A 26468-nucleotide genomic window follows, 5' to 3' on the forward strand; every position below is an offset into this window, starting at 1 on the left:
CAGGGAGGAAAGTAAATTAACTTTTGAGAAATCCCTACTACGAACTGGGTACCGTACTAGGGGGTTTCCATATTATTTTATTAATCATTAGAGAAACTTTTTATGTAGTAGAAAATGATAATATTTTAAAGACAAGAGCCAGGTATGGGACTACAGGTCCACAGTCTCACTTTCTAGGGAGGCTGAGGTGGGAGGATTGCTTGAGCCCAAGAGTTCAAGTTCAGCCTGGGCAACATAGTGAAACCTCCTCTCTTAAAAATAAATAAAAAATAATAAAAAAAGAATTAAAAAAAGACAAGGAAACAAAACATAAAATAAATAAAAATATAAAAGACAAGAAAACTGAGGCAAAGAAAGATTAAGTGTATGGTCCGAGGTCACTCAGCTGATGAATAACAGAACTGGTACTTGAACTCATGTCTGGGTATTCAATGATGAGAATGCATTGTATTGCTCTGCCCATAAAGGAACTGTCAATATTATTTACAGTGCTAAGTACTAACTTGATTTAAGGAGTGATTCGGGGGCATTGTCCAAGTTTTAGTTGCTGCCAACATTAGATTGCGAACTCTTCAAAGATATATTCTTTTTTAATTTTTATTCCCAATACTAACAACATCTAGCATGATGACTAGCACATAAATATTTGTTGACTAAATAATGCAGATATAATTATTTGATCTTCTGCATATTTATTTTCATACTTAGAAAAACACTCACGATTGAAAACCATGCATATCTTGATACCGCTGCCTGGGTATTTTGGAGGAAATACCTGGCAGCTAGTTTAGGCAGAAATCCTTCATTTACATGACTATTGATTCTAGCTCTCCATAGTACTCACTGTTCATTGATTTGAGAATTGTTTACCGTGATAAGGTCAGCAAAAGCAATGACTGGAGGTGGATTTTCAGCAGGAGTGATCATGATGGTAAACATCTGATTATCCAGATGGTTGTGGTCCATGTCAGAGACAGAGAAATAGAAGCTATCAGTAACCAGATGACCATCTGTTTCAAACACAGCTGAGTATCTATAAAAAGCCAAAAAGAATAAAACGAATAAGCCACGATGACAAGTCAGGTAAGATGGCTGCATCGTTGTTTAAAAATGGGGCCAAACCAATATACTCTTTCAACAGAGGTACGACCAGTTGCTGAAATACTTTCATATAAGTTTTTAAGAATCTGTCAAATAATATGAAGTGATTACGTACCTGATTTTCTTGTTATTGATGTCTTCCATTGTGAAATTGGAAAATTCTGAGAGTTCTTCCACCTCAGGTCCTGAGGTTCTTAAGAGAGTACCATATGTGGGCAGATAATTTAACCGAATCCAGATCTCTGGGTCGGGGGAAGAATCATCCTAATCAGGCAAATATGAGGCAGGACATGAATGCACATTTGCAGGAATAAACACTTCCAGTAGCTAAAGATCTATTGGTACTTCTCTCTCTGCTAATTGGAAAAGTCTCTTTCCCTTTGTCATAAAGCAACATTATTTCAAACTACAGTAAAAATCCCAGTGTTTATTCTTCCCCAAATTCCTTTTTGATAACATCTTTTTCTAAGAGTAGCTCAAGGTAAGAGAAGGGAAATGCACTTTAGGTACGTGGCATAAAACAAAGAGATGCCTTATTGTTATCAATACCGTAAAAGCTGTACAAGATTTTATTTTTAAGCTTTTAGTAAAAAATAAAACTTGATTATCTGTAAGTCATCAACCTGTAAACACAGATGTAGGATTTTTCTAGAGTTTCTAAGAATAGTTTGCTTTTAAGAAATAGGCAAAATTTCTTTATAACATATAATACAATAAAAATTCCATGAAACAGAAAAAAAGTTATTTAGCTTAACCAATGGCTCGCTTTAAGCAATATTCAATATGATAAAATTTTAAATCAACAGAAGAATGAAGTCATGGATTTCATTTTATCAGCACCGAATCTATAAATGTTCACTTCCAAGATGCCTAATCTTAACAAAGACCATTTCTCTTTCCTTCTACATTGTTTGTTGAGAAATAAAAATGACTTTCTCTGTTACAACACGGACAATAACAATGTCTTAATGAACAATTTCCTCTTTCTTCAAGAATATTTTTGGAAATATCTGGGAGGCAGGCAACATCTTCTTATAAAGTTTCCCTGAGTCATTCAGTGTTTAGGGCTGTTGATTGTGAAAATGGGGCCACTCTACCCTTTACCACATCAACAATGAAAATTAATGTTGCATGGTCACTTGTGCTTTCAAAAGCAAATTTTCATGCTATGTTGTACAGTGAGTTGAGGTATAGGATCAGGAATGTGAGCACAGACACCAAGACACCAAGAGGGCGGGGGCCAACAGGTTTTAGTCTGTTCTCATTTCTATCCCCAGAGACCTTTTAAAGTTAGTAGTTCAGAGTCTCAATTCAAGATCACTGAATTTTCCATATTTCCTCATATCACTTGACACTAGCAAGAAAGGAACCTAAAATTCATCAAAGCTGCAAGACTTCAGAAAGTTTTCCCTATATTTATGTTCTTTTAAACATTCTCCACATGGGTTATCAAATACAATATGTAGACTCCAAAAGACTGCTTCCTAATATTACTGTGCATTCCCTCTGAGAGAGACTTTTAAAAAGAATTTTAAGGTGTTGTCTTCTGAACTGCTGATAAACTACAAGGACAGAGCTCCTGGCTCCTAGTTAGAATGGATAACTTCTAAATTTCACATTGACAAATTTGACCAAAACACTGCTTTATTTCATGGCAGGCATATCTTACTATGTATTTCAAATCTCATAGAACTGCTAGGTTTGAAAAAGTGGGAAATCAGCTAGACTTTTTTCCTGAAAGTACTGTCATGATTTAAAGAAAATCACTATTTTAAGATATCTCAGATATTGGAGGTACAAAAAATGCATAAGAATACAGACCTTGTTCTCATGTAACTTTTCTGTTCAAAGACCTTCTTATCCCTTTTGTATTAATTTACTTTTTCATTTTCTTTTTATTATTTTTACATCAATGAACCCATCATTCAACATGAGGACTAGAGCTTTGAGAAAAACTAACATTTTATGTATGTGGCCCTTCTTCCTGTCTCTGGGCCTCCCATCACCCTAAATCTCGTTTCTTATTTTCTTGAATTTTTAAAAATAGCTCGATGTATTACCACAGAATACATATTTTTAGATTTTTTAACTTAGAAATATGAAGTTGACTTTACTCTTTTGCAATTTATTTTTTAAACTCAATATTAGACTGCTAAGATCCATTTATATTGTTGGACGTCACTATAATTAATCCGTTTTGAGGTTCGCTAATATTCTGTCAAGTCGGTAGACCACAAGCTATCCATTATCTTGTGGTGGGCATTTGGTTTGTTTCAATATTTTCACTGTTACAAATAGTAGTGCTATGAACATTCTTGCACAAGTTCTTTGCTGTGTATGTGAAAGTTTCTCTTGGGTAGTAATCTAGGAATCGAATGGTTAGGGTACATGAATAATTATCTTCACATGGTAATGCCAAATTCCTTCCCAAAGTGGTTGATCCAGTTTACACTCCCATCAGCGTGAATCCATTGCCTTCCCCATGCTTGGTATAAAATGGTATATAGTTTTAATATGCTTTCCCTGACCACTAATGAAGGTGAGTATCTCTTCACATGTTTACTGACCACCCGGGTTCCTCTTCTGTGGAATTCCTGTTCGTGTCTCTTGCTTATTTTTCTTTTCTTTTTTTTTTTTTTGAGACGGAGTCTCGCTCTGTCACCCAGGCTGGCCTGCTGTGGTCGGATCTCAGCTCACTGCAAGCTCCGCCTCCCGGGTTCACGCCATTCTCCTGTCTCAGCCTCCCGGGTAGCTGGGACTACAGGCGCCGCCACGTCGCCCGGCTAGTTTTTTGTAGTTTTTAGTAGAGACGGGGTTTCACCGTGTTAGCCAGGATGGTCTCGATCTCCTGACCTCGTGATCCGCCCGTCTCAGCCTCCCAAAGTGCTGGGATTATAGGCTTGAGCCACCGCGCCCGGCCTCTTGCTTATTTTTCTACTTGATTATCTTTTTCTTCTTGATCTGTAGGGGTGTTATATTTCCTTTGTTATTTTTGGTTATATATTTTGCAAATATTGTTTTCTCATTTGTAACCAGGCCTGTTTGCTGCCTTTATGGTGTGTTTTGATGAACACAAATTTAATTTTTAATATAGTAAAATGTACCAATCTTTTATAGTGAGACCTTTTTGTTTCTAGTTTAAGATGTTCTGCCCTTCCTTAATATCCCAAAAAAATTCACTTATATTCTACAAAGATTTGTAAAATTTTACTTATGGTTTTTCAGTACTTCATCTGTCTGGAGTTAATATCTGCATATGGTGTGAAGCAGTGTACAAATTCCTTTTTTGGTCACATATAATCATTTTGTGCAGATCCACGTTTTAAAGAGTTTCTCCTATTTCCACTTCTCTGGCTTGCTATTGCTGTTTTTTTTTTTTTTTTTTTTTTTTTTTTCTTAAGACAGAGTCTCACTCTGTTGCCGAGTGCAGTGGTGTGATCTTGGCTCACTGCAACCTCCACCTTTTGGGTTCAAGCTATTCTCATGCCTCAGCCTCCTGAGTACTGGGATTATAGTCGCACACCACGATGCCGGGTTAATTTTTGTATTTTTAGTAGAGACAGGGTTTCACCATGTTCCCAGGCTTATCTCAAACTCCTGACCTCAAAAGATCTACATGCCTCGTCCTTCCAAAGTGCTGAGATTACAGGCATGAGCCACCGCGCTCAGCTAGCATCTCTGTTTTATATTACAGTTCCATGTGTGAGTCTGCTTTTGGATTGTCTGATATATTCCTCTGCTACACTATTTTAAATGCTGTATATTTAATACATGTTGGTATCTGGTAAGGTAAATCCCTTTGCCCTCCTACTATTCTTTTTCAGAATATTCATCATTTGTTTTTGTTTGATTGTTTGTTTGTTTTTGAGACAGGGGCTTGCTCTGTCATCCACCCTGGAGCAAGTGCAGAGTGTAGTGGTCCAACCAAGGCTCACTGCAGCCTCAACCTCCTGGGCTCAAGCAATCCTCCCACTTCAGCCCCCAAGTAGCTGGGACTACAGGCATGAGCTAACATGCTTGGATAATTTTTGTATTGTTGTAGAGACAGGGTCTTGCCATGTTGTCCAGGCTGGTGTTCTTTCTTACATATTTTAGAATCAGCTTACTAAGATCCATAAAAAGTCCATTAGGCTTTTGATTGGAACTGAATTGAATTGAAAGATTGTTTGGTGAGGGAACTGATGCCTTTTAAATATTAAATGTTCCTACTCATGAATATGCATGTCTTTTCATTTATTTAATACATTTTAAACGTCTGTCAATTAAGTGTTATAATTTTCCTGTAAAAATACTGCCGGTTTTTGCTAGATTTAGACCAAGGGACATGCTTTTTTCTTAATGTTATTATGGTAAGATCTTTTTAGGTACATTTACTGGCTTTTTTCTTTTCTTGCTTATATATAGAAATGCTATTGCTGTCTGTTCATCTTATATCTGGCCCCTTGATAAATTCTCCTTTTTTTCTAGTATTTTTTGTCAAGAGATTCTTTTCTACATAGTCAGTCATAGCATCAATTTTCCCTAAAAGTTACATAACTTTTGCTACATTTACTCTTAGGTATGTAATATGTAATGTTAATATACACAGAATAATATTTTGAATAATTTTATTTTTGGCTGGTTCATAGAAATGCTATTACTAAGATTAATTTTATCCTCCCCATATTACATATGAGAAAACCGAGGCCTGGAGAGTTTAAATAACTTGCTAAGGGTCACAATGCTAGTAAGTGGTGAGTTTGGATTAAGATCCATCCATTCTAACTCCAGAACCCATACTGTTCTTTTCCTGTTTACTCGCAGCGCATAGGAAACTGTATATGTAAAACCACTGCTAAGAAGCACATTACACAAAATCCAACTTTCGCCTTTTTGTCTCCTCCAACATCGTATCACTCTCTTCCAGTTAATAACACTTAAACTAAGAACAGACTCATCTGTTCCTAAACCTTTATACTCTGCCCCATTTGTGACTAGGATTTCAGATGGTTTTTCCAATCTTTCTAGATGTTCATGGAAAACTTTCTAACCATGCATATCTGGAAAAGTTTTTCCATGACACTTAGTACAAAATCCTTCTACAACCCTCAGAGAAAGTTAGTGTATAACCTACCTAAGTCTTCAAAATGTATGCTATGCTTTCAGCAGGCTAGAATAGTTCTTTTGGAGTTTTTCTGCTCTGGTGGGTAAATTCACATTCAATCAATTTCTGAAAATACATGTTCAGTTGCCAATGGGCTTGCAATTTGATATGCAGCTTATAATATGCAGTTAATGGGCAGGAACTGCTCCTGGAGCGCTATTTTGGACTGTGAAACATTTTTCAAGCCTTGGTGATCTACTGATTAAATCTGAATTCATACATTTTTATGAATTCACGAGTTTCAAAAGATTCAAAAGACCATAACTTACAGTAAAAAGCACCTCTCAATTAAAAACAAAAAACAAAATCAAAGCTTTTCTGAAACTAGAGTAGAACCGTGAGAAGAATTAGGGTGGAATGCATTTTCCCATAACTGAAGAAAGGACCATTTGAGGGGAAAATCTGCGTAAAAGCAATTGTTCCCAGGCCAATGCTTGATCTTACATGCTGCTATTCAGGACTACATTTTATAGTGAGATTCTTCAGCCCAGAAAAGGATTACTTAAAAGTATATGGCATTAAAAAAATAAAAGTCTAGGTGATTAGTTGGAACTTTAAGATCAGTAAAGGAAAAATTCAATATGATTACCATTCAGATAATCATTCTTCCTTTCAAGGCATTGTAAAACCTAGTCATTATTATGTTTACATAGAGAGCACATATCTGCTTACAACATACATAACTGCAAAATAAAATTAATCATCCTCATTATCCTTAGCTCCTGAGGTAGAATCAAAGGAAGAAGATGAGTTTAATTACTCAGGATCACTTATAAAGTCAGGGCCAGACTGGGAAACAAACTCGAGTCCTTGATCCTCTCCTTGGCCCCCCAATCACACTGCTTCTTGTGGGGCACGAGAAGGAGGGTGAGTCAGTGAACTGGCTGGGAAATCTGACAGAGAGGCACTGCCGCAGGGATTTTTCAGCATTCCATCTAGACTAGACCTGAGACAGAAACTGATGACAAGTGGGCTTTCTCTCAGGGGCCATGAAACATCATTACCTATTAGTCATTGATCACATAAGCTCTAAAATGTTCTTTTCCTAAACTTCTCGTTGGAAATATAATAGATGGAGCTTAAACAATGGGGGCTTGGGCTTTTACAACACTGGCCCCCTTTCCTGTTGACAATCACCCATCCCTACACATACTCATTGTGTTTTCTCATTCACTTGTCTGCTCATGAGACACTAGGAGAAGCAGGATAAAGAGTGTAACTACTCCTAAGAGTAGAAGGTAGAGAAGTTGAGAAAAAGGTTCTTTACATGACCATATACCAGCTGCCCCAAATATTCAGCCATGGCGTTGCTGTCCAGTCTGCCCCATCAGAAGGTGTGGTGGAGAACAAGTAGAGCAAATGGAAGAACTTACCACGTAAGCAAGGTGTGACCTAGTGATTATGGCTGTGCTTTTACTGGCAACAGTAATGCTTAGAGAGGAGCCAGCAGCCAGTCGAGGCCCTTGGTCTTCTGACAGGGACACCTCTACTCTCACTTCCAGCATTGTCACCGTGAGGCCATCTGTGACTGAGATCTCCATGCTGTCTTCCCGGGCAGAGGAACCATCATGTATATACTGCAGAGCGTTTTTCTCAATATCCTCATAGGTGAAAGTGTCACCTTCCAAGAATGAAACAAATTGCAAACCAGTTGCTTCTGGGAATAATGCTTTTCATTATATAACACCTTTGTTTTCAGGATTTTAAGGTTCATACAGCATCATAAACTCAGGGAGTTACAAGCTAATCCAACCACTCACCTACTATAGGATTCCCTTTATACCACCCTTGAAAAAGGGTAGTTTCTCCTTTAACACTTTTCAAGGTGGGAGGATCATTGTTTTACAAGGTAGCTAATTCCACCGAAGATAGCTCTAGGTTTATTTTTAAGTTCTTAAGTATACTGAGCTAAAATCTGCCTCTATAATATCCAGTCATTATTCCTAGTTCTAGAAAAAGAAAGAACAGGCCTCTATTATTTATGACAGCTCTTTTGGAATCTTCTCTTGATACTGAAAACTTTTTGAAAAAGTTAAGAAAATAAATTATACTTGATGGACCTTTAAGAAGTCTTTGCTTTATTTGGAATTTTAAAAATTAAAAACGAAAAAATATACTTGAAGTTAGAAACCTAAACTGTGCAGTCTGGAGTATTAATTCATGATAAATTTGATAGGCATTATGTAAAAAAAGTTCAAGTTCAGATACCTTTATGGAAAATGTGAATAAATAAAATTTAAAATATTTTTTATACAGCAGGATTCATTGTAGTATATAAATATTAAAGCTTCTCAAACTTCATGGAACCCTTTTTATGAGAAAAGCCTCTTAGTGCCATGAGCCCTAATGATTTCACAGAACACAGTTGTGAAATTGCTCTTCTTGGATATTATATTCAACTCTATCTTTTGATAGATTATTAGTTCTAATAATTAGTGCTAAGTAATGAGATTGAATAATTTACTCATTCTCTCTATTCATCTTCTAAGCCTTCTGTCTCAACACTGTGTTAATGTATTTTATTGGTGCTAGTGGCATTATGTCTATAAAAAGGTAATAAAACTAACTTTTTACCAATAGCTTTAGATCTTATATGTTAATTGCACAAATACAGATTAAATGCAGTGTCAAAGAAATTAGACAATGACTGTTATGTTCCTAAAATAGTTCCCTGGGAATGTTTCAAATCTATTCTAATGACATTTCTTTAGTTCAGTAAATTTTTGAGTCTACCTTTGTGACTCCCAAATGCTTACTGGTTGTTCTTTAAAATTCCATCTACCATCAATGGCAAAGATTAGCCCACCAGTGATACTCAGAAGAATGGATTACTGCATCTCTAAAAGGAATCATACAAAGGTTCTGAGAAAGTAGAGATTGTTGGAAGAAGATATAGCATCCAGAGGTGGGTATTTTGAAAAGGACAATAATCACTTCAATGCATAAGAGCTGACTATTAAAAAATCAGATACACTTGTGTCCTTTGTGGTTTTCTGTACCTTCTAAATAATGAACATATATTGTTTTTTATAATTAGAGGAAGTACAATAAGAATTATTTTGAAAAGCTGATCACATTACCACACTGTTACATCTCATAGACAATACTTCAAAAACGTGTTCCTTTTTTTAACTGATGAAGATAGACGTAGTTAACACTATCAGAGTCACAGCGCTAAAAATATTGTGAAGATTTACATACCAAATTAAGACAGATTCATCTCCATGAACAGTGCTAGGAAAGTGGCAGCTGATCCCTCATATGGTGTCACTTTGAATGCATTAACTCCAACTTTCAGAAATCACCCATTTCACCTATAGTTTAAGGAACTGGCTTCACAGTGTTCAGGGTGGGGCCAGGGGCAGGTGTGGCGCAGGGGTGGAAGTGGGAACAGGAAGAAGTCTCAAATATCAAAGCCAATGAAACTCACACAAAAACGAAAAAGCTCCTCATCGTCTGTATCACAAAGACACTTTGCTCTTGTCTGAGACACATATAACTGATTGTAGAGCAAAAAATCCTTCAAGCAGGTCAGTGACAGAGTGTGTAGCTACCTGTGGCCATTGGCCTTCGGAACACAGCTGTGTGCTTAAGGAGCACACCATGCTGGGGAGGTCTCCGAAGCTCAAAGAAGAGTTCTTCGGGTGCTGTCTCAGCGTCTCTTACTACCACCTGAAGTCCTACAGCAAGGAGAAGGAAGCGTGGTGAGAGAGAAAGCATACATTAAAGATGATAGACTCTGTATATATTAAAGCCACAGGCCAGGCTAGGAGTCACACTGTGAATAATCTGATTGTTATCAGAAAGTACTGCTTCATTCCAATCAGGTACAAAAGAGTGAAAACAGATAATGCAGTCAATTCCCACACTGCAAGTAGGTTCTTCTAAAAGTTCACGTAAGGTAGTTCTGAATTTAGAACACCTTTTTTCTTCCATACAAATGACAGCATGCACAGAGGAAGCCCACAGCTAGGTCAGCCCTGACCAGCTGGGTTAGATTTTCTTCCAGAAAATCCTCCTATAAACTGTTTGGCATTTCATTGTTTCATCCCTTCTTATTTTTCTAAAGCTACAAAGAGCCAAGTGAGCAGTGATCACAAAGGTGAGGTGTAGGTTGAAGTGACAGTCATCCTTGTACACGTGACTTATTTGTAAGTTTGGTAATAATTAATTTTAGGCCAAAACCCATAGGTAGAAACTGGATATGGATCTGTAGAACACACCTAACAAAAATCACAATACCTACTGTTTATTAGTAAAATATTTTTGATAAAAGAATACATTTCTAAAGAGTAAATTCACTAATTAGTACATATAACTATGTACAAAATAACTGGGTCAACTCTAGTTCTTCACAACTTCTGAAGCTCCTTGTGACCTGTCATTTCTCCGGCTACTCTTCACTTTCTAAATAGAAACAAGAGCCACCATTGAAATCCCGCTCCCCTCTATGTTATTCTCGCTGCTCTATTACTTTATATTTTAGTGATGGCAACAAAGCAAACTCCCAGAAAATCAGTTCTGTGTTGCGTTCCACTGATCATTGGCCTCTGAAGCCTTCATTTCCTTCTCTCTGTGTGGCTTCTGTTTGCATAGAAATGGGCAGGAAGAAGGATACAGGTAAGAATGCAGGCAACTTATGGAAGAGGAGTTTGTTTTTTTGGTAACCATCAAGAGGTTTGGAGAGGAGCAGCAACATGATCCCATTTCTAAAGCCATGTTTCTATCAGGCTCCCAGTTCTTACCTACAGAAGTGCTGCCTCCTGGGCTGACCGCCAGCCGTGGAGCTGTGACCTGGAACACTGGCAGTTGCTGATCACTGGGCAGTAAGTGAATGGTGAGGACCATCTCCGGACTTGTGTGTTCTCCATCCGAAACTAAAAAGGATAAATGCACACACACAGAGACACACACACACACACAGACACACACACACACACACACACACACGAATCAACTTGTAGTCTGGTCATCTTCAGGCAGTTTCCACAAATATGTAGCTAGAAACTTTTTTACACTACTTTAACCTTTGAAGAGATGCTTACAAAAGAAGAAAGTAAGCAAGCAAGATACTGTAAATGATTCCTTTTTCTAAGGATAAGAAAAAAGATAAAGAAGTATAATAACAAGATCATTTGAAGAGGCTACTTACACAAAAAAAGGTGATTTTGATAAATGTTAGTGGAAAGGAAGGTAATACAAAATCTGCACCTGTAGATGCTACTGGTAAAGGCTTTTGATTATGGAAATATTTCTTGATTCAGTTCATTCCCTTAATATTCCAAATAAATATTTTCTTTCATGAACTCTTTTCGAAGTGGCATGTCTATGTCTCATTAGAAAAGAATATTTTTTAAAAGGACAGACAACACCCATACCAATGTCTCTAATGGCATTAGTTTGGAAGTAAGCAGATCCATTTTTACTTGGTCATGATGCACAATGCCATAAATAGTGAACAAAACAGTGACCTTAAGATTTTATTTCCCTGGATTTTTGACATCCAAGTGAACACCCATCCCTGAGGGAAACATGAGAGCAGAATTGCCTCACCCTTGATGCTTATTTCCGCTTTTCCATAACTTAACACCCTATCTATTCCCTAAAAGTCAGTTTTGGAGGGATATGTGCATCATCGACTCATCAATGTGTTTATCTGTAGTGGTCTTTAAGAAAACTGCACTGTCAATTATTTTAAATGTGTGATAAGCTTGTCTATGGGTTGGTTATGAGAAACTGGTTTCCTTCCTCACTTTCTTCTGGACTTAGTAACAAGCCAGCAAGAATCTTGCTTAAACAAAGTCAAGCATTGCTCAGAGACTTGTAGTAATGATTCTATTCAAGTTTTAGATTTGTCTTTTCCTTGAGACAGATCTGAAAGATATGGTTAAATTTTATAAGGTACACTCCACATCTTGGAGATGTTCAGAAACAGCCTTATTGAAGGTGAGACGACATTATCCATGTAAGAATGAAGGTTTTATGGTTCTGGTCATTCAGACAAGTATCAAAATTATTGTCATTGCTTCTTTAAGTTCAATCTCTTCTCTAAATCTTCAAAAATAGGCACAGATGGTCCTTAATTATTGGGGATTTGGTGACAAGCATACAAACTTTTTCATAAATTTTAGTGGATTCAGGATTCTCTGAGGTCCCTGTAATTTAAGAAATAATTGCAAAATGCAATCTTATTTTACTTTACATTTTACATTAGTTTTATTTTTGAATGGGAGTCTTAGTCCATTTTCTGTTGCTTATAACAGAAAACCTAAAACTGGGTAATTTATGAGAAGAGGAATTTCTTTCACATATGAAGGCAGGGAAGTCCAAGGTTGAGGGGGTACATTTGGTGAGAGCCTTCTGGCTGTTGGGGACTCAGTGAAGAGTTACGAGACAGTGTAGGCAGTCATGTGGCGAGGAGGCTGAGCTTGGGATTTTAAGTCTCTCATTCTCTTTTTAGAAAGCCACCAGCTCTGCCCGCCCCCCGTGATTAACCGTTAATCCACTAATCCATTAATGATTAAACCATTCACAAGGGCAGAGCCTTCAGGTTTCAATCACCTTATAAAAGCCCCACCTCTCAATACTGCCATATTGAGGATTAAGTGTCAACATGAGTTTTGGAAGGGACATTCAAACCATACCAGGGAGGAAGTCTAGGAAGCTTTCGACATCCTTATTTTACATGAGGAGAGAAAAGGTACAAAATTAAAGAGCTTTGGTCACATCATACAGCTGTTTAGTGTGACCAAGGCATACTCTTGCCTCTGTCAGTAAGTGGAAAAAAGCTATTTTCTGGTGCGTATTACATAGCTAGCTATCACTTGGGCACAGGGTTTTGCAAGCAATCATAAACTTCCAATCAAAATGTCAGCAGTTGCATATTTACACCTCTCTTTAAGGAATGTCTCTAATTTCTTTGAGAAACAGGCAAATGCCTTTTTGGGCTAAATGGCCCTGTGAGGGCCACTTGCCGTAAGTGTGTTCCTTGCTCAGAACTGCTCTCCAGAGCTTCTGCACTTGTCTTCAAGTCTGTCAGGTCTTAGGAACATCAGTTTTCCTTCTCATGTTAGCTGATTCACCAAAATGGGTGGTTCCCCTTCATTCTACAAATTAATGTCAGCTGTTGGGCTTTTTCCTTCCTTTTTCATTAACTGTCCAATTAAAAATTCTTTCTCACAAAACTCTCCTAAAGGACATGGCTTTCTACTAGATACCAAGAGTTTTTCTTCTTTAAAATCAACCAAAAAGGAAACTCCGGCAGAAACAAGATAATTTAAGGTCAGCCCAAGGTCTAGTCCCATGGGACTGTATAATAGGTTCAAGGATCATTTAACTTGAAGTCCTAGCCAAGTTAATTGTTAATCTTTCACCTACTCAAGCTTTCAGGTAAGAGTTGAGGACTGGAAACCAAAATGGCATACTACTATGACACTCACTTTTCATAATCAACACACATACATGTCAGATCAAACTAGCTATTCCATGCTCACGCCCTAAGTCAGAAACTTGTATTAAAATCCTGATTCTACTGTCTACCTGCTATGGAAATCTGAGCAGATCATCTACTTTTTTTTTTTTGAGTCAGGGTCTCACTGTGTTACCCAGCTGGAGTGCAATGGCACAATGATGGCTCACTGCAGCCTCAACCTCTCCAGTTCAAGCAATCCTCCCACCTCAGCCTTCTGAGTAGTTCAGACTACAAGGAGTATTACTACGTGCCTGGGCTAGTCTTGAACTCCTGGGCTCAAGCAATCCTCCCTCCTCACACCTCCCAAAGTGCTGGGAGTACAGGTGTGACCCACTGCGCCCGGCCAGGTTATCTACTCTTAATAACTTTTGGTATCCTCAGGTTTAAAATGCTGAAAATAATATCTGTCCTTAAAATATTGTTATAAGAATTAAATAAGACAATTTTTATTGTAAATTGCTTTATAAAATATAAAAATCTGCTATATATCATTACTGATTGTATGAATTATGTAGAGGTCTATGACTAGAAATGAGCTGATACTGGGTTCATATCAACAGTAACACAACACTGAAATTTACTATTGATTCAAGTGTGATTTTTAATCCTCACAGAAGAAACGAAGAGCTGGGAGTTACAGAGAGGAGACTCTACTGCTAACATTTTTCCCTCCGTGAAATGTAACAGGGCACATGGATGGTTGATTCTAATGGAATAGTCAATCCCATCTAAACAGCAACTTAACGATGCTATTTATGGTCAATCATCCTCACTCCAGACCTAAACAAGAAAGAAACTTAGCCTATGTGGCCAAGCATAGGTACCAGGTCTGACTCTGCTTTTGCTGTTTGGCATCCTTTTTCTATTGCACTATGAGCTAAAACTAGGAATGCAGAGGTCTTCCATACCCAAGTTTCTCGACTCACCTCTGGGTAGTAAGCCTTTTCCCTCCAGTAACAAGGCATTCCATGAATAGCTCTATTCAAGATTTTTATACAACTACTGTTTATTAGCTAAGTATAATAATGATTATGTAGCAACAATCATTCTTGGAGCTTTACGTTTATTATTATTATTATCCCCATTTATGAATGAGGCATTCAGGCACAGAGATGTACGACACTTTCCCAAGACAAGTTGAACCCCAGGTTATCTGGATGCAGGGTTTAGGATCTTAATTACTATTAACTCTTTAATGGATATTAGGACACATTGAAATTGGGCTTAAACATAAATTTCTTTTTCATTTTTTCCTTGAGATAGGGTTTCACTATTGTCCAAGCTGCAGTGCAATAGTGCAGTCATAGCTCACTCCAGCCTTGACTTCCTAGGCTCAAGGTATCCTCCTGTAGCTAGGACTCCAGGCATGTGCCCCCATCATCCAGATTAGTGCTTTTTTTTTTTTTTTTTTTTTTTTAATAGACAATGTCTTGCATTGTTGTCCAGGCTGGTCTTGAACCCCTGGGCTCTGTGATGCTCCCTCCTCAGCCTTCTAAAGTGCTGGACTATGGGCATGAGTCACCATGCCTGGCTCTTAAACATTAACTTTTAGCATCTTTGGTAGATTTTTTCTCCTATGACTATAAAGTTAAGCTATTACTATTTAACCATTTGTTTATTTTAGAAGAAATTTGTTTTAGAAGAAAAATTACAATTTTTAAGTAGTTCTTAGAAAATAGCTAAAATTAATGATGATGGGAACAAAAAGAAAGAACCAATAAGGAAAGAAAAAATTTCACTTTCTAATAAAATTGAGATGAATCTCTACCTGTGAAGTGGAATTTCACTGATTCTGGGAGACCTGAAAGAGTAAGAGAGACAATCAGTATATTAAACACTTGGGGGTCAGAGAGAGCTAGGGAAGGTACAAAATAAAGGGCAGAGGTTAGGAAAGTAAAGAATGTCTTACTCTAAATTATTCTTATTTAAGGAAAGACCACCAGGTCATTTGCTAATGTTATGTTGATTTAATGGTGTCAACATTAATTTTAAATAGCAAAAAGGACCACATAGTAGAATAATTTTATATCACAGCAGTTAGCATGATTTATAATACATTCATTCAGAACCCATTTTATCAGTACATAAAATCCTACAAATCGGTGAATGTGGGTGAGCCATATATCACTGACAGGGCTCTCAGGTGGGTCAATTCCATTGTAGAATTGAGTGGTGCCGAGACATTGATTTACACACTGTAACCACGTGAGAGATTTATCTCGCAGCATTTATCCCATAGATCCCACAGCACAGGACTCTGCTCTCTCTGAAGAGATTCTAGGAACTCGGGCGAGTTTAGTGGATGACTTCAACCACGGCTGACATATTTTCTTTCCCTCCAATCCCAGGATATCCTGTGTTTCTTATAAAGTACGACTTGTAACATAGGGGTTACAGACCCATGAACATTTTCAACGGCTATTAGTTATCCTGTTACTAAACACTGTGTACAGATACTAAAGAGGAAGCCTATACCCACTGTTAGAGATTTTCAATCTAATTGAGGAGTTAACTGTTTTCTGGGTGGTTAAACTTACATTAAATAATGGTAAATATCATTTTAAATGTTTACCTATAATCAAAAAAGTCTAAAATTACTTAAACCACGTTCAATTCACCATAAGAAATCGCCACTTTTGTGTATGAATAAAGTTACTGTATAAAAAGAATACCCTATATTCATGGTGTTATGTAGTACATACACCTTAAAGATTGTAAAGAAATAGGCACCAGTGGCTGGGCACGGTGGCTTATGCCTGTAATCCCAGCACTTTGGGAGGCTGAGGCAGGTGGATCGCAAGGTCAGGAGTTCAAGACCAGCTTGACAAATATGGCGAAACCCCGTCTCTACTAAAAATATAAAAATTAGCCGGGTGTGGCGGCACTCATCTGTAGTCTCAGCTACTCAGGAGACTGAGGCAGGAGAATCGCTTGAACCCAGCAGGCAGAAGTTGCAGTGAGCCGAGATTGCACCACTGCACTCCAACCTGGGTGACAAAGCAAGACTCTGTCAAAAAAAAAAAAAAAAGAGAGAGAGAAATAGGCACTAATGTTTTTGGAATAGTCAAAGGCATAAAAATATTTAAGGGTAGGGACTTAAAACTCCTGCTTTCTGGTCAACAGGCTTGATGACTAGATCAAGGGAAGAGATAGGGTGGCAGGGATTAAGGGCATGCTGGGCTTTGTGGAAGGGCACACACTGGCTTTAATGAGAAACTTAGTTATTCTTCTATTCAGTCTTCTCTTCCAATAAAAAGGTATCTTTTACCAAATTCTGGTTTTATCCCAAAAGGTTGCCTGCATGCCCCATGTCTACATGAAACCTCCCCTGAGGTACTGCAGGACCCTTACTGGCCTCCCCTTACCCTTGTGCCATCCACTCTGGCCTCCTCGTCAAGTCCATTGACATCACTGCAGTCAAAGAGTTTCTTATGAAAAGCCATTCCCTAGTTCCCTGTACCTGAAAACTTCCACTGGGTTCCTCTTGACATTGGGATAACAACCTAAATCCTTACCGGCTTCAAGGGTCTGTCAGGTGTGACCTCTGTCTCTTCCACCAGACGCATCCCTGCTCTGCCTGATCCTTCACATTTCAGAGACACAGATACCACGTTCCCTCTTTCCCCAGGCCCCTACACCTAGGGCTGGTGCCCTTCCTTCAGGGACATTTTCCTGACCATACAAATACACACACTTTTCCTCATCAGGTTCTACCCAATACTTCACTGCCAGTATCTTCACTGAGCTCTCAGTCTAGGTCAGTCTGGTTATGTGTAATTCCACTACTGAACTTTCTCCCTCTTTCTCAGAGCTCTTATCCCAGACTGCAATTAAACATTCATTCCTGGGGTTATTTATCGAATTTTCTCTCTATACCTGCTCAAACCACCAAGAGCAGAATCCACGCCTCTTTTTGCTCGCGACTATATCTCCAAGGCCTCGTTCAGTGATTGGCACATAGGAGGCACAAAATAAAGATTTATTGGAAGTATGCCTGAATGCATGAATAAATGAAAAAAAAAAAAGATGGAACTGAGCCCAAGCTACATATTGGCTGACAGGTCTCAAGCTAGTTTGAATAGCTACAAAGCAGGGGCACCAAATGGTCCAGAGGACTGTGGAAGACTCAGGGCAAGCCTGTCATGTAGAGCCACAGAGAGCAGTTGGGTGCCTCAAAGCAGAGAGGAGAGCATTACCAGCAAACGAGAAGGCCATGAGCTCCTGGAGGTGGGGTGCTGCTGGGGGAGGGCGGTACATGACTTTGCCCTGGTTAATATCCTCTTGCGTGAAATACCGGATAGGAGAGTGAGGGTGGTCCCGGTGCTCGATGATACCTGGGAGGAAGAGATTTGGCATAAGCATCAACAGTAATTCTCATCGCTGACTAAATGACTAGAGCCATAGAGCCTGCTCTTCTTGGTGGGAGTCTTTCATCCTTCAGAAACTGACTGTTCTCAGGTTGCTCTTGGTATGCCATTCTCTGGTTATTTAAGAAAAGGGCAAATCTGAAACCCAAAAGAGTATTGACTGGGATTCATGAAATACAAACCATAGTGTGATGGTTAATACTGAGTATCAACTTGATTGAAGGATACAAAGTATTGATTCTGGGTGTGTCTGTGAGGGTTTTGCCAAAGGAGATAAATATTTGAGTCAGTGGGCTGGGAAAGGCAGACCCACCCTCAATCTGGGTGGACACCATCTAATCAGCTGCCAGCATGGCTAGAATATAAGACAGGGAGGCTGGGTGTAGTGGCTCACGCCCATAATCCCAGCACTTTGGGAGGCTGAGGTGGGTGGATCACTTGAGGTCAGGAGTTCAAGACTAGCCTAGCCAACATGGTGAAACCCTGTCTCTAGTAAAACTACAAAAAGTATCCGGGTATGGTGGCATGTACCTGTAATCCCAGCTACCAGGGAGGCTGAGACAGGAGAATTGCTTGAACCCAGGAGATGGAGGTTGCAGTGAGCCGAGATTGCACCACTGCACTCCAGCCTGGGTGACAAGAGCAAAACTCCATCTCAAAAATAAATATATAAGTTTAAAAAATAAAACAGGTGTAAAAACATGAAAAGACTAGACTGGCTTAGCCTCCCAGCCTACATCTTTCTCCTGTGCTGGATGCTTCCGGCCCTTGAATATCGGACTCCAAGCTCTTCAGTTTTGGGACTCAGACTGCCTCTCCTTGCTCCTCAGCTTGCAGATGACCTATTGTGGGACCTTGTGGTTGTGGAAGTTAATACTTAATAAACTCCCCTTTATATATATATATATATATATATATATATATATATCTCCTATTAGTTCTGTTCCTCTAGAGAACCTTGACTAATACACATAGAAGGATACAAACTACTGCCCCTACCATAGCCTAGACCAGCTAATTTTCCAGAAGTCACATACATGGTAACATAATTAAGAGATCCTCTCAGTTGAGTTTCAATTCAAAAGTCCTTGAGAAACTGGCACAGATTGGCCTCCTGGTGAGGCTGTAAAAAGATGTTTTTCAATCTAACCTCTTTCCTTCAGAAACTCCTTAGACTCTGCAATAATCTTTGGCTATAGTAACATGGGTCTTGATTATTCTAAGAACTGAATTTGCAATTATCACTCTGCTTGTGATAAATGCTGTAGGGGCTGCAGATTTGCCTGTTGTTTCTAAATTTTTCAGGTATAGAACTAATGCTGTGATCTTTTCTCATGTCCTATTCACTCCTTCAAAGGAGGGCACATGTCAGGCTTGATGTTGAACTAATTCACCTTCTGCAGGGCTGAGAGGGCAACAACTATTCTCCAGAAGAAAGCCCAGGCTGCTGGTTTGAAAGGGCTCTACCTCGACTCTGGCAATGTAGGGAGAACTGTTAGCTATGACTTAGCAGATTACAAAGGAGAGGGATGGCTTTTAGACTTTTAATTTCTTTGGACTTTATCAAAAGGATAATGGAATTTAATTTCTTGACTTTTCTCTCTCATTGAGAATTTCATAATGTGAGAGGCTTACATTTGGGGCAGTGGTTAATCTTGGGAGAAAAGTTCCAGATGTGGAAGCAGAATTATCTTAATAGAAGCTGATCTTCTTTCTGTGAGGAGCAGCCACACCTCTATTGGAACTTGATGTCATTTGGATCTGTGTCCCTGCCCAAATCTCATGTTCAATTGTAATCCTCAGTGTTGGAGGCAGGGTCTGGTGGGAGGCGACTGGATCACAGGTGCAGTTTCTAATGGTTTAACACCACCCCCTGGGTGCTGTCCTGGTGATAGTGAGTGAGTGAGTGAGTAAGTGAGTGAGTGAGTGAGTGAGTGAGATTTTCTTTCTTTCTTTCTTTCTTTTTTTTTTTTTTTTGAGATGGAGTCTTGCTCTGCCACCCAGGCTGGAGGTGTAGTGGCGTGATCTCAGCTCACGGTAAACTCTGCCTCCTGGGTTCACACCATTCTCCTGCCTCAGCCTCCCAAGTAGCTGGGACTACAGGTGCCCGCCACCATGCCCAGCTAATTTTTTGTATTTTTTCTTTTTTCTTTTTTTTTTTAAGTAGAGACGGGGTTTGACCTTGTTAGCCAGGATGGTCTCGATCTCCTGACCTCGTGATCCGCCTGCCTCAGCCTCCCAAAGGAGTGAGATTTTAAACAAAATCTGGTTGTTCAAAAGTGTGTGACATCTCCCCCACTCGCTTCCCTCCTGTTCCGGCCATGTAAGATGTACCTGCTTCCCCTTCACCTTCCGCCATGATTGTAAGTTTCCCGAGGCCTCCCCATCCATGCTTCCTGTACAGCCTGTGAAACCATGAGCCAATTAAACCTCTTTTCTTTATAAATTATCCAGTTTCAGTTATTTCTTTATAGCAACATGAAAATGGACTAACACAGGCATAAGCTTATTAGTTAAGCCCAAAGTCAAGAGATCTAAAGTTTGGGGACTGATGGCAGGGCCCCAAATCTCCTCTGACTATAGTTCCACATTCCCATGTTCCCAGATAGGAGGAGGAGCAATGTATCCAATCAGGGAAGAAACTGAATATGTGTGGCTCAGCCCCCTTTGGGCTCCCTGGCAGAACTCCTTATCCTGAACATATGCTCATTCTGGTCCGTTCCCCTGTCATAACCTCACTAGGGCAGGCTCTGGTTCTACAGAGACGATGTCTATGTGTCCAGTTCTGCCAGTACACGGGAGGGGAGCTCAACCCAGTAGCATGTATGTTCTCCATCCAGCATGCTATGTCAGTGCCAAAGCCATCACATTCATCTCCTTCAGACCATAGTCTTTTTCTCTCTCAATTAGTTCTAAACTAGAAGACAGGAGCAAGGAATGTGAATAATTAGTATTCCTTGAAACCTCAACGAATATATCTTTATGTATGCAAGCAGACAAAACTCCAGCGATATTAAGACTGGTCAAAAACTAGAATATAATAATATCACTCAAAAGATCATTTACTACACATCTTACCTTGATTTGGATGCAGAGGTAGAGTGATATTGTAGACAATCTTTCCACTTGGCCTCTCAGAGTTTATAAAGGAGAGGGAATGAGGCTGAATGACAGTCAGGCCATCTTCTCGAGCCTAAACAAAGTTTAAGAAGGAAGAGGAAAACATGGTATGAAAAACAAAAGCCAGAGGGAAAAACAGACCTTATTAAGAAAAAAAAAAATTGCTCTGGGCTTTTAAATTAGTCACACTTAGTAAAATTTTCAAGAGTTCAAAAGAAGGATCTGGTCTCTTGCATTACAGATTTTTCCCAAGCCTCCCCTCCTAGGTTTAGAGAGTCCTTTTCAAGTTTTCTTGTACCCTAGTTTTCTCTCCCCCAACTGCCCCCACAGTTACGTCAGTGCACGCGGTGGGGATTCTGATATTATTACTTTTTTCTTAGGTGGAACACGTTTCCAAATGGGGCATCCCAGCTGGCTCTTCTACTCTCTTGCTAATCACAGCTGGCTCACTGTGTCTCTCCTCTAACTTTTTGTTTTCTTTAAGAGACAGGGTCTAGCTCTGTCACAGGCTGGAGTGCAGTGGTCATAGCTCACTGCTGCTCCTCTGACTTAATGGGCTAAGTGGAATCTGGCCAGAAGTTCTAAGGACTCAGCTGAGATATTTAAGTCTTGGCCCCAAGAAGTTCTTCAGAGCATTGTTCCCCAGGTCCCCAGTTTTGCTCATGGAAACTGTGATGCCTTCTGATAACAAAGGGCTAAAAGTGAACCCACCTCAAACATCAAAAAAGGCTCACCATTTGCATGCGGAGGTTTAAGAGGTATTTCTTTATTAAAGCACATAAAATAGCCAATATTTCCCTTTTTCTACATTCTACTGGTTAAAAGAACTAGATACTGCCTTTTCTCTTCCAGCTTTCAGAACCCAGTGAATGAATGAGGCAATATTAATCAGAGGACTGATGCGTATGTAACTTTTACTATCCCTTTCCCTGTGCACATCCATAACCCACTAACAGTGGCAACACTTAAAAAACAAAAAGGAGAGCTTCAGACTCCCATCACTAGGTATGGTGGTGGGTTGGGGACAGCAGCAAAAACAGTGTGGAGAGAAGAGGGAAACTAGCCTGAGCAGGGGCCTCTCGCCTGGATCAGGCATGCTGTTGTAAAACAGAACAAAAACATCCAGCTCATCATGGGCTCTTCCTAACTGACCCCTGAAGGTGGGTTAGAGTGTGACATGCTCTCCTGCTCTTTGAAGCCCTCCTTCTTTCAGATGGAATCTCCTCATTTAGAGAGGGATTAAGCAGGGCTCAGTAATGCTCATAGAGGAGGGAGTGGTGTTCTTCCTTTAACCACGAAAAGATTGAAGGTTGCAGTTGCTTTGTAATTGTCCCCAAGGCATATTTGTCCTGGGGAGAGGCAGCATTTGCAGGTTGGAACAATCCCCCTATAGTAAAGAGTCATATTTCAGGCCCTTGCTCAGGTCTGGAATGTAATGAGCAAGGAAAATTAGAATTGTGAATAGCAGCTGGTCTCTCACCCTAATATAAAACAAGTAAGGACAACAAATTAAAACTATATGCACTATATAAGGTGTTACTATCCCATACATGTTTGTACACACCTATAAACATGTACACATGTGGGTACAACTAACAGACAAAAAAGTATAGGTTCTGTACATTGTTTGGTACTGTTTGCTACCTTTTAATATCAAAACTATCATAATAACTGAACATTCTCAGAGTACCATGTGATATTCTGAAAATCTAGATGTCCCTAAAATAATAAAGTGATAAAAAGACAGAATTATTGTGGACCTGGGACTGTGGGAAGGGAAATATGTTCCAGCCAAGATAACAGTCTATTTTGAAATTTATTGATACTATTTTTCTCCTAATAGAAATAGACATTACACAGAAAAAGGACTGATTCTGTGAGGAAAGCAATATTGAGTTTGAGATATATCAAAGTATAATCAATTTTAATATTGGCTACTTAGAATGTTCAATATTTATCAGTTAAACATAGTAAGAAATGAGAGATTAAACTTCATAGAACTCATTGCAAAAGACACTTTAAAAATAGTGTATCTGTCAACAAAAGAAGATTACAGAGTAAGTCTTTTCATAATGGCCATGTTACCTCTGAATATATCCAGAGTCAAACTGCTTCTCCCACCCCACTGCCACCACTCTGCTGAGGGCCACAGTCTCTCCCCAGGATTACCCCAGTGGCCTCTCAACTGCTCTCTTGCCTCCCTTACACTCCCTTTCAGCACAGCAGCCAGTGTGATCCTTTCACAAGGACATGAGGCCTCTGCTCAACACCCCGCAATGGCTTCCCATTTTAATCAGAAGAAAAGCCAAGTTCCTACAATGACCCATGAAATGTTGTGCGATCTGTCCCAGCCCACACACTTATCACATCTGTGAATTCACTCACTCTGCTCCAGCACACCCTTCACCAGCACATCCCAGACTCAACTTGTCATGCTTCCCACCAAAAGTCCTTGTACATTCCTGATCTTGAGGAATGGCACCTCTATATCCTCAGACACTGGGTGTTTCACCCGCCTTCCATATATAGGAAGCCACTGTGTCTCTAAGTCTCTCTTAATCTACACCCCCCGCTTTTTTTTTAACCATCATAACCATTTGTCAGTGCACAGCTCTGTAGTGTTGACTGTATGCATACAGTTGTGCAATAGATCTCTAGAACTCTCCCACCTTGCAAAGCTGAAACTCTGTATCCACTGAACAACTCCCCCTTTCTCCCTCTCTCATTGCGTCACATACTCTACACCTGGTAACTACCATTCTACTTTCTACTTCTTCTGACTACATTCTACTTTATATCTCATATAAGCAGAATCATGCAGTTTTTTTTTCTTTTGTGACTGGCTTATTTTACTTATCATAATGTCTTAAATATTCATCTATGTTGTAACCTGTGACAAGATTTCCTTCCTTTGTAAGATTGAATAATATTCTTCTCTCTGTATGTGTGTATGTGTGTATCACATTTTCTTTATCCATTTCTCTGCTGATAGATGTTTAGATTGCTTCCACGTCTCGGCTACTGTGAGTAATGCTACAATGAACATTCGTGTGCAAATCTCTTCAAGATCTTCTGAACTCTTAACCACGGGCTCATGCCACTAATTGTTCTTGCTCTAGATGACTGCAATAGCCTGTTTGTTTTCTGACTGGCCCCCATCTAGGATGTTTTCTACCCTGTAGCCAGAATGATCTTCCTACATGTATCCTTAAAAATCTGATCATGGCACTTCTCTGCTACAAATCCCTCAACATCTTATTTGCCCCAACAGCCTTTCAGGACAAATGGAAACTCTGCCTTATACTTAAGGTCTTCCATGATCTGACTCTCATTTCTTACTGCATTTTCATTTAACGGATTTTATGCTCCAGCCAGCTGAACAACCTGTAATGCTTCAAATGTGTCATGTTCTCCCTTGTCTCCACCTTTGTTCACCTGTTGCTCCTCAAGACTGGGATACATTCCCCCCAATTTAGTCTAGATGAGTGGTTCTTCTAGTGTGGTGATCTGGGAAGCAGCAAACAGCATTACCTGGAAACTCTTTAGAAATGCAAATTCTTGACCCTACACCAGATCCACTAAATTAGAAAACAGTGTGGTGGGTTCCAGCAATCTGTGTTTTATTTTTTTAATTTTTAATTTTTAAAATTTTCCATTTCCATAGGTTTTTTTGGGGAACAGATGGTATTTGGTTACATGAGTAAGTTCCTTAGTAGTGATGTGTGAGATTTTGGTGCACCCATCACCCGAGCAGTATGTACTGAACCCAATTTGTAGTCTTTTATCCCTCACCTATTATTCTAAGGGAAGTAATTCAGGAATGGAAAACCAAACATTGTATGTTCTCACTCATAAGTGGGAGCTAAGCTATGAGGATGCAAAGGCATAAGAATGATACAATGGACTTTGGGGACTCCGAGGGAAGGAGTAGGAAGTGGGTGAGTGCAATCTGTGTTTTCATCAACTCTATAGTGATTCTAATATAGGATTAAGTTTGAGAACCCTGGTCTCTAGATAATTTACACTCACCCTGCTCTGTTCCCCACCAGAGGATGCTTCTGTGACCCTCTCTCATGGTCTGCTGGATTTGGTGCCTTCCCATTTGCTCCCATATCATTGCTCTGCCATGGCATTTATCATTGTATTATCCCTGCTTATTTATTTGCTTGTCTCCTCTTTTAGACTCAAAGTTCCTTGAGAATAAAGACTGTGTTTTATGGTCATTGACTTTCCAATGTCTTCCACAGCTCTTAACCTACATTAGGAGCTCAAAAGTGTTTATGAATGAGAGACTGAATGAATAGAGAAGTAGATTCCTACCTTTAATCACATATACAAGTATACTAAATATGCCATGTATTTACCATATGCATTCACAATATATTTACCAAATATCTGAAAAACTTGTGTTATTAGATGAGACTAAATGACTAAATTGAGAATGCATTTTTATTACAGATCACAAGTATGCCCTATCGTAATGGCCCTAATTAGTGTTAAAAAATATATAAACTATAGGCCGGGCGCGGTGGCTCAAGCCTGTAATCCCAGCACTTTGGGAGGCCGAGATGGGTGGATCGCGAGGTCAGGAGATCGAGACCAACCTAGCTACCACGGCGAAACCCCGTCTCTACTAAAAAATACAAAAAACTAGCCGGGCGAGTTGGCGGGCGCCTGTAGTGCCAGCTACTTGGGAGGCTGAGGCAGGAGAATGGCGTAAACCCGGAAGGCGGAGCTTGCAGTGAGCTGAGATCCGGCCACTGCACTCCAGCCTGGGCGACAGAGCGAGACTCCGTCTCAAAACAAACAAACAAACAAACAAACAAAAAATATATATATAAACTATATATTTTAAGTAACATACAAGTAGGCTAATCACAGTTTACAGTAAACGAACCTAAGTTTTAACTGGACAGACCTAATTTGCACGTATGCAACCTAAGCCCTTAAAGGCTAAGTGACTTGAAAATTCTCTTCAGAGGTCCACAGTGACAGTGCAGGAAACAGCACTGTCTTCCTGGTTCCTGGCCCATTGTTTCCTCCAAACTCAAAATAACTCTGCATTAGCATTTGGCAAGACCTGTGTGTGCACATTTTTCTTAACAGTTTAGAGAAAATTCTGATCCAAGTTCCTCCAGTCAGAATGATGAATTATAGACTTTATAGTGCTGCTGAATTATGATTTCTTTAAATTACGGTTTACGGTGGAAATGCCAATACCAGCTATTCATTAAAAACTTTCTATTTTCCCCTTTATGTCTCTGTC

General features: G+C 39.4%; 1 protein-coding gene across 1 annotated transcript in view; it reads right to left on the reverse strand.

The window, feature by feature from the left end:
• FRAS1 (Fraser extracellular matrix complex subunit 1) overlaps positions 1-26468 on the reverse strand; it is a 470770-nt gene that overhangs the window by 110212 nt on the left and 334090 nt on the right. Inside the window, 8 exon segments of the mRNA XM_010384575.2 lie at positions 871-1033; positions 1217-1365; positions 7618-7865; positions 9799-9924; positions 10990-11121; positions 15484-15516; positions 17912-18049; positions 21161-21275. Of these exon segments, the coding sequence (XP_010382877.2) occupies positions 871-1033; positions 1217-1365; positions 7618-7865; positions 9799-9924; positions 10990-11121; positions 15484-15516; positions 17912-18049; positions 21161-21275 (1104 nt within the window).

Source organism: Rhinopithecus roxellana, chromosome 2 (genome assembly GCF_007565055.1).
Source record: "Rhinopithecus roxellana isolate Shanxi Qingling chromosome 2, ASM756505v1, whole genome shotgun sequence".
Taxonomy (NCBI): Eukaryota; Metazoa; Chordata; class Mammalia; order Primates; family Cercopithecidae; genus Rhinopithecus; species Rhinopithecus roxellana.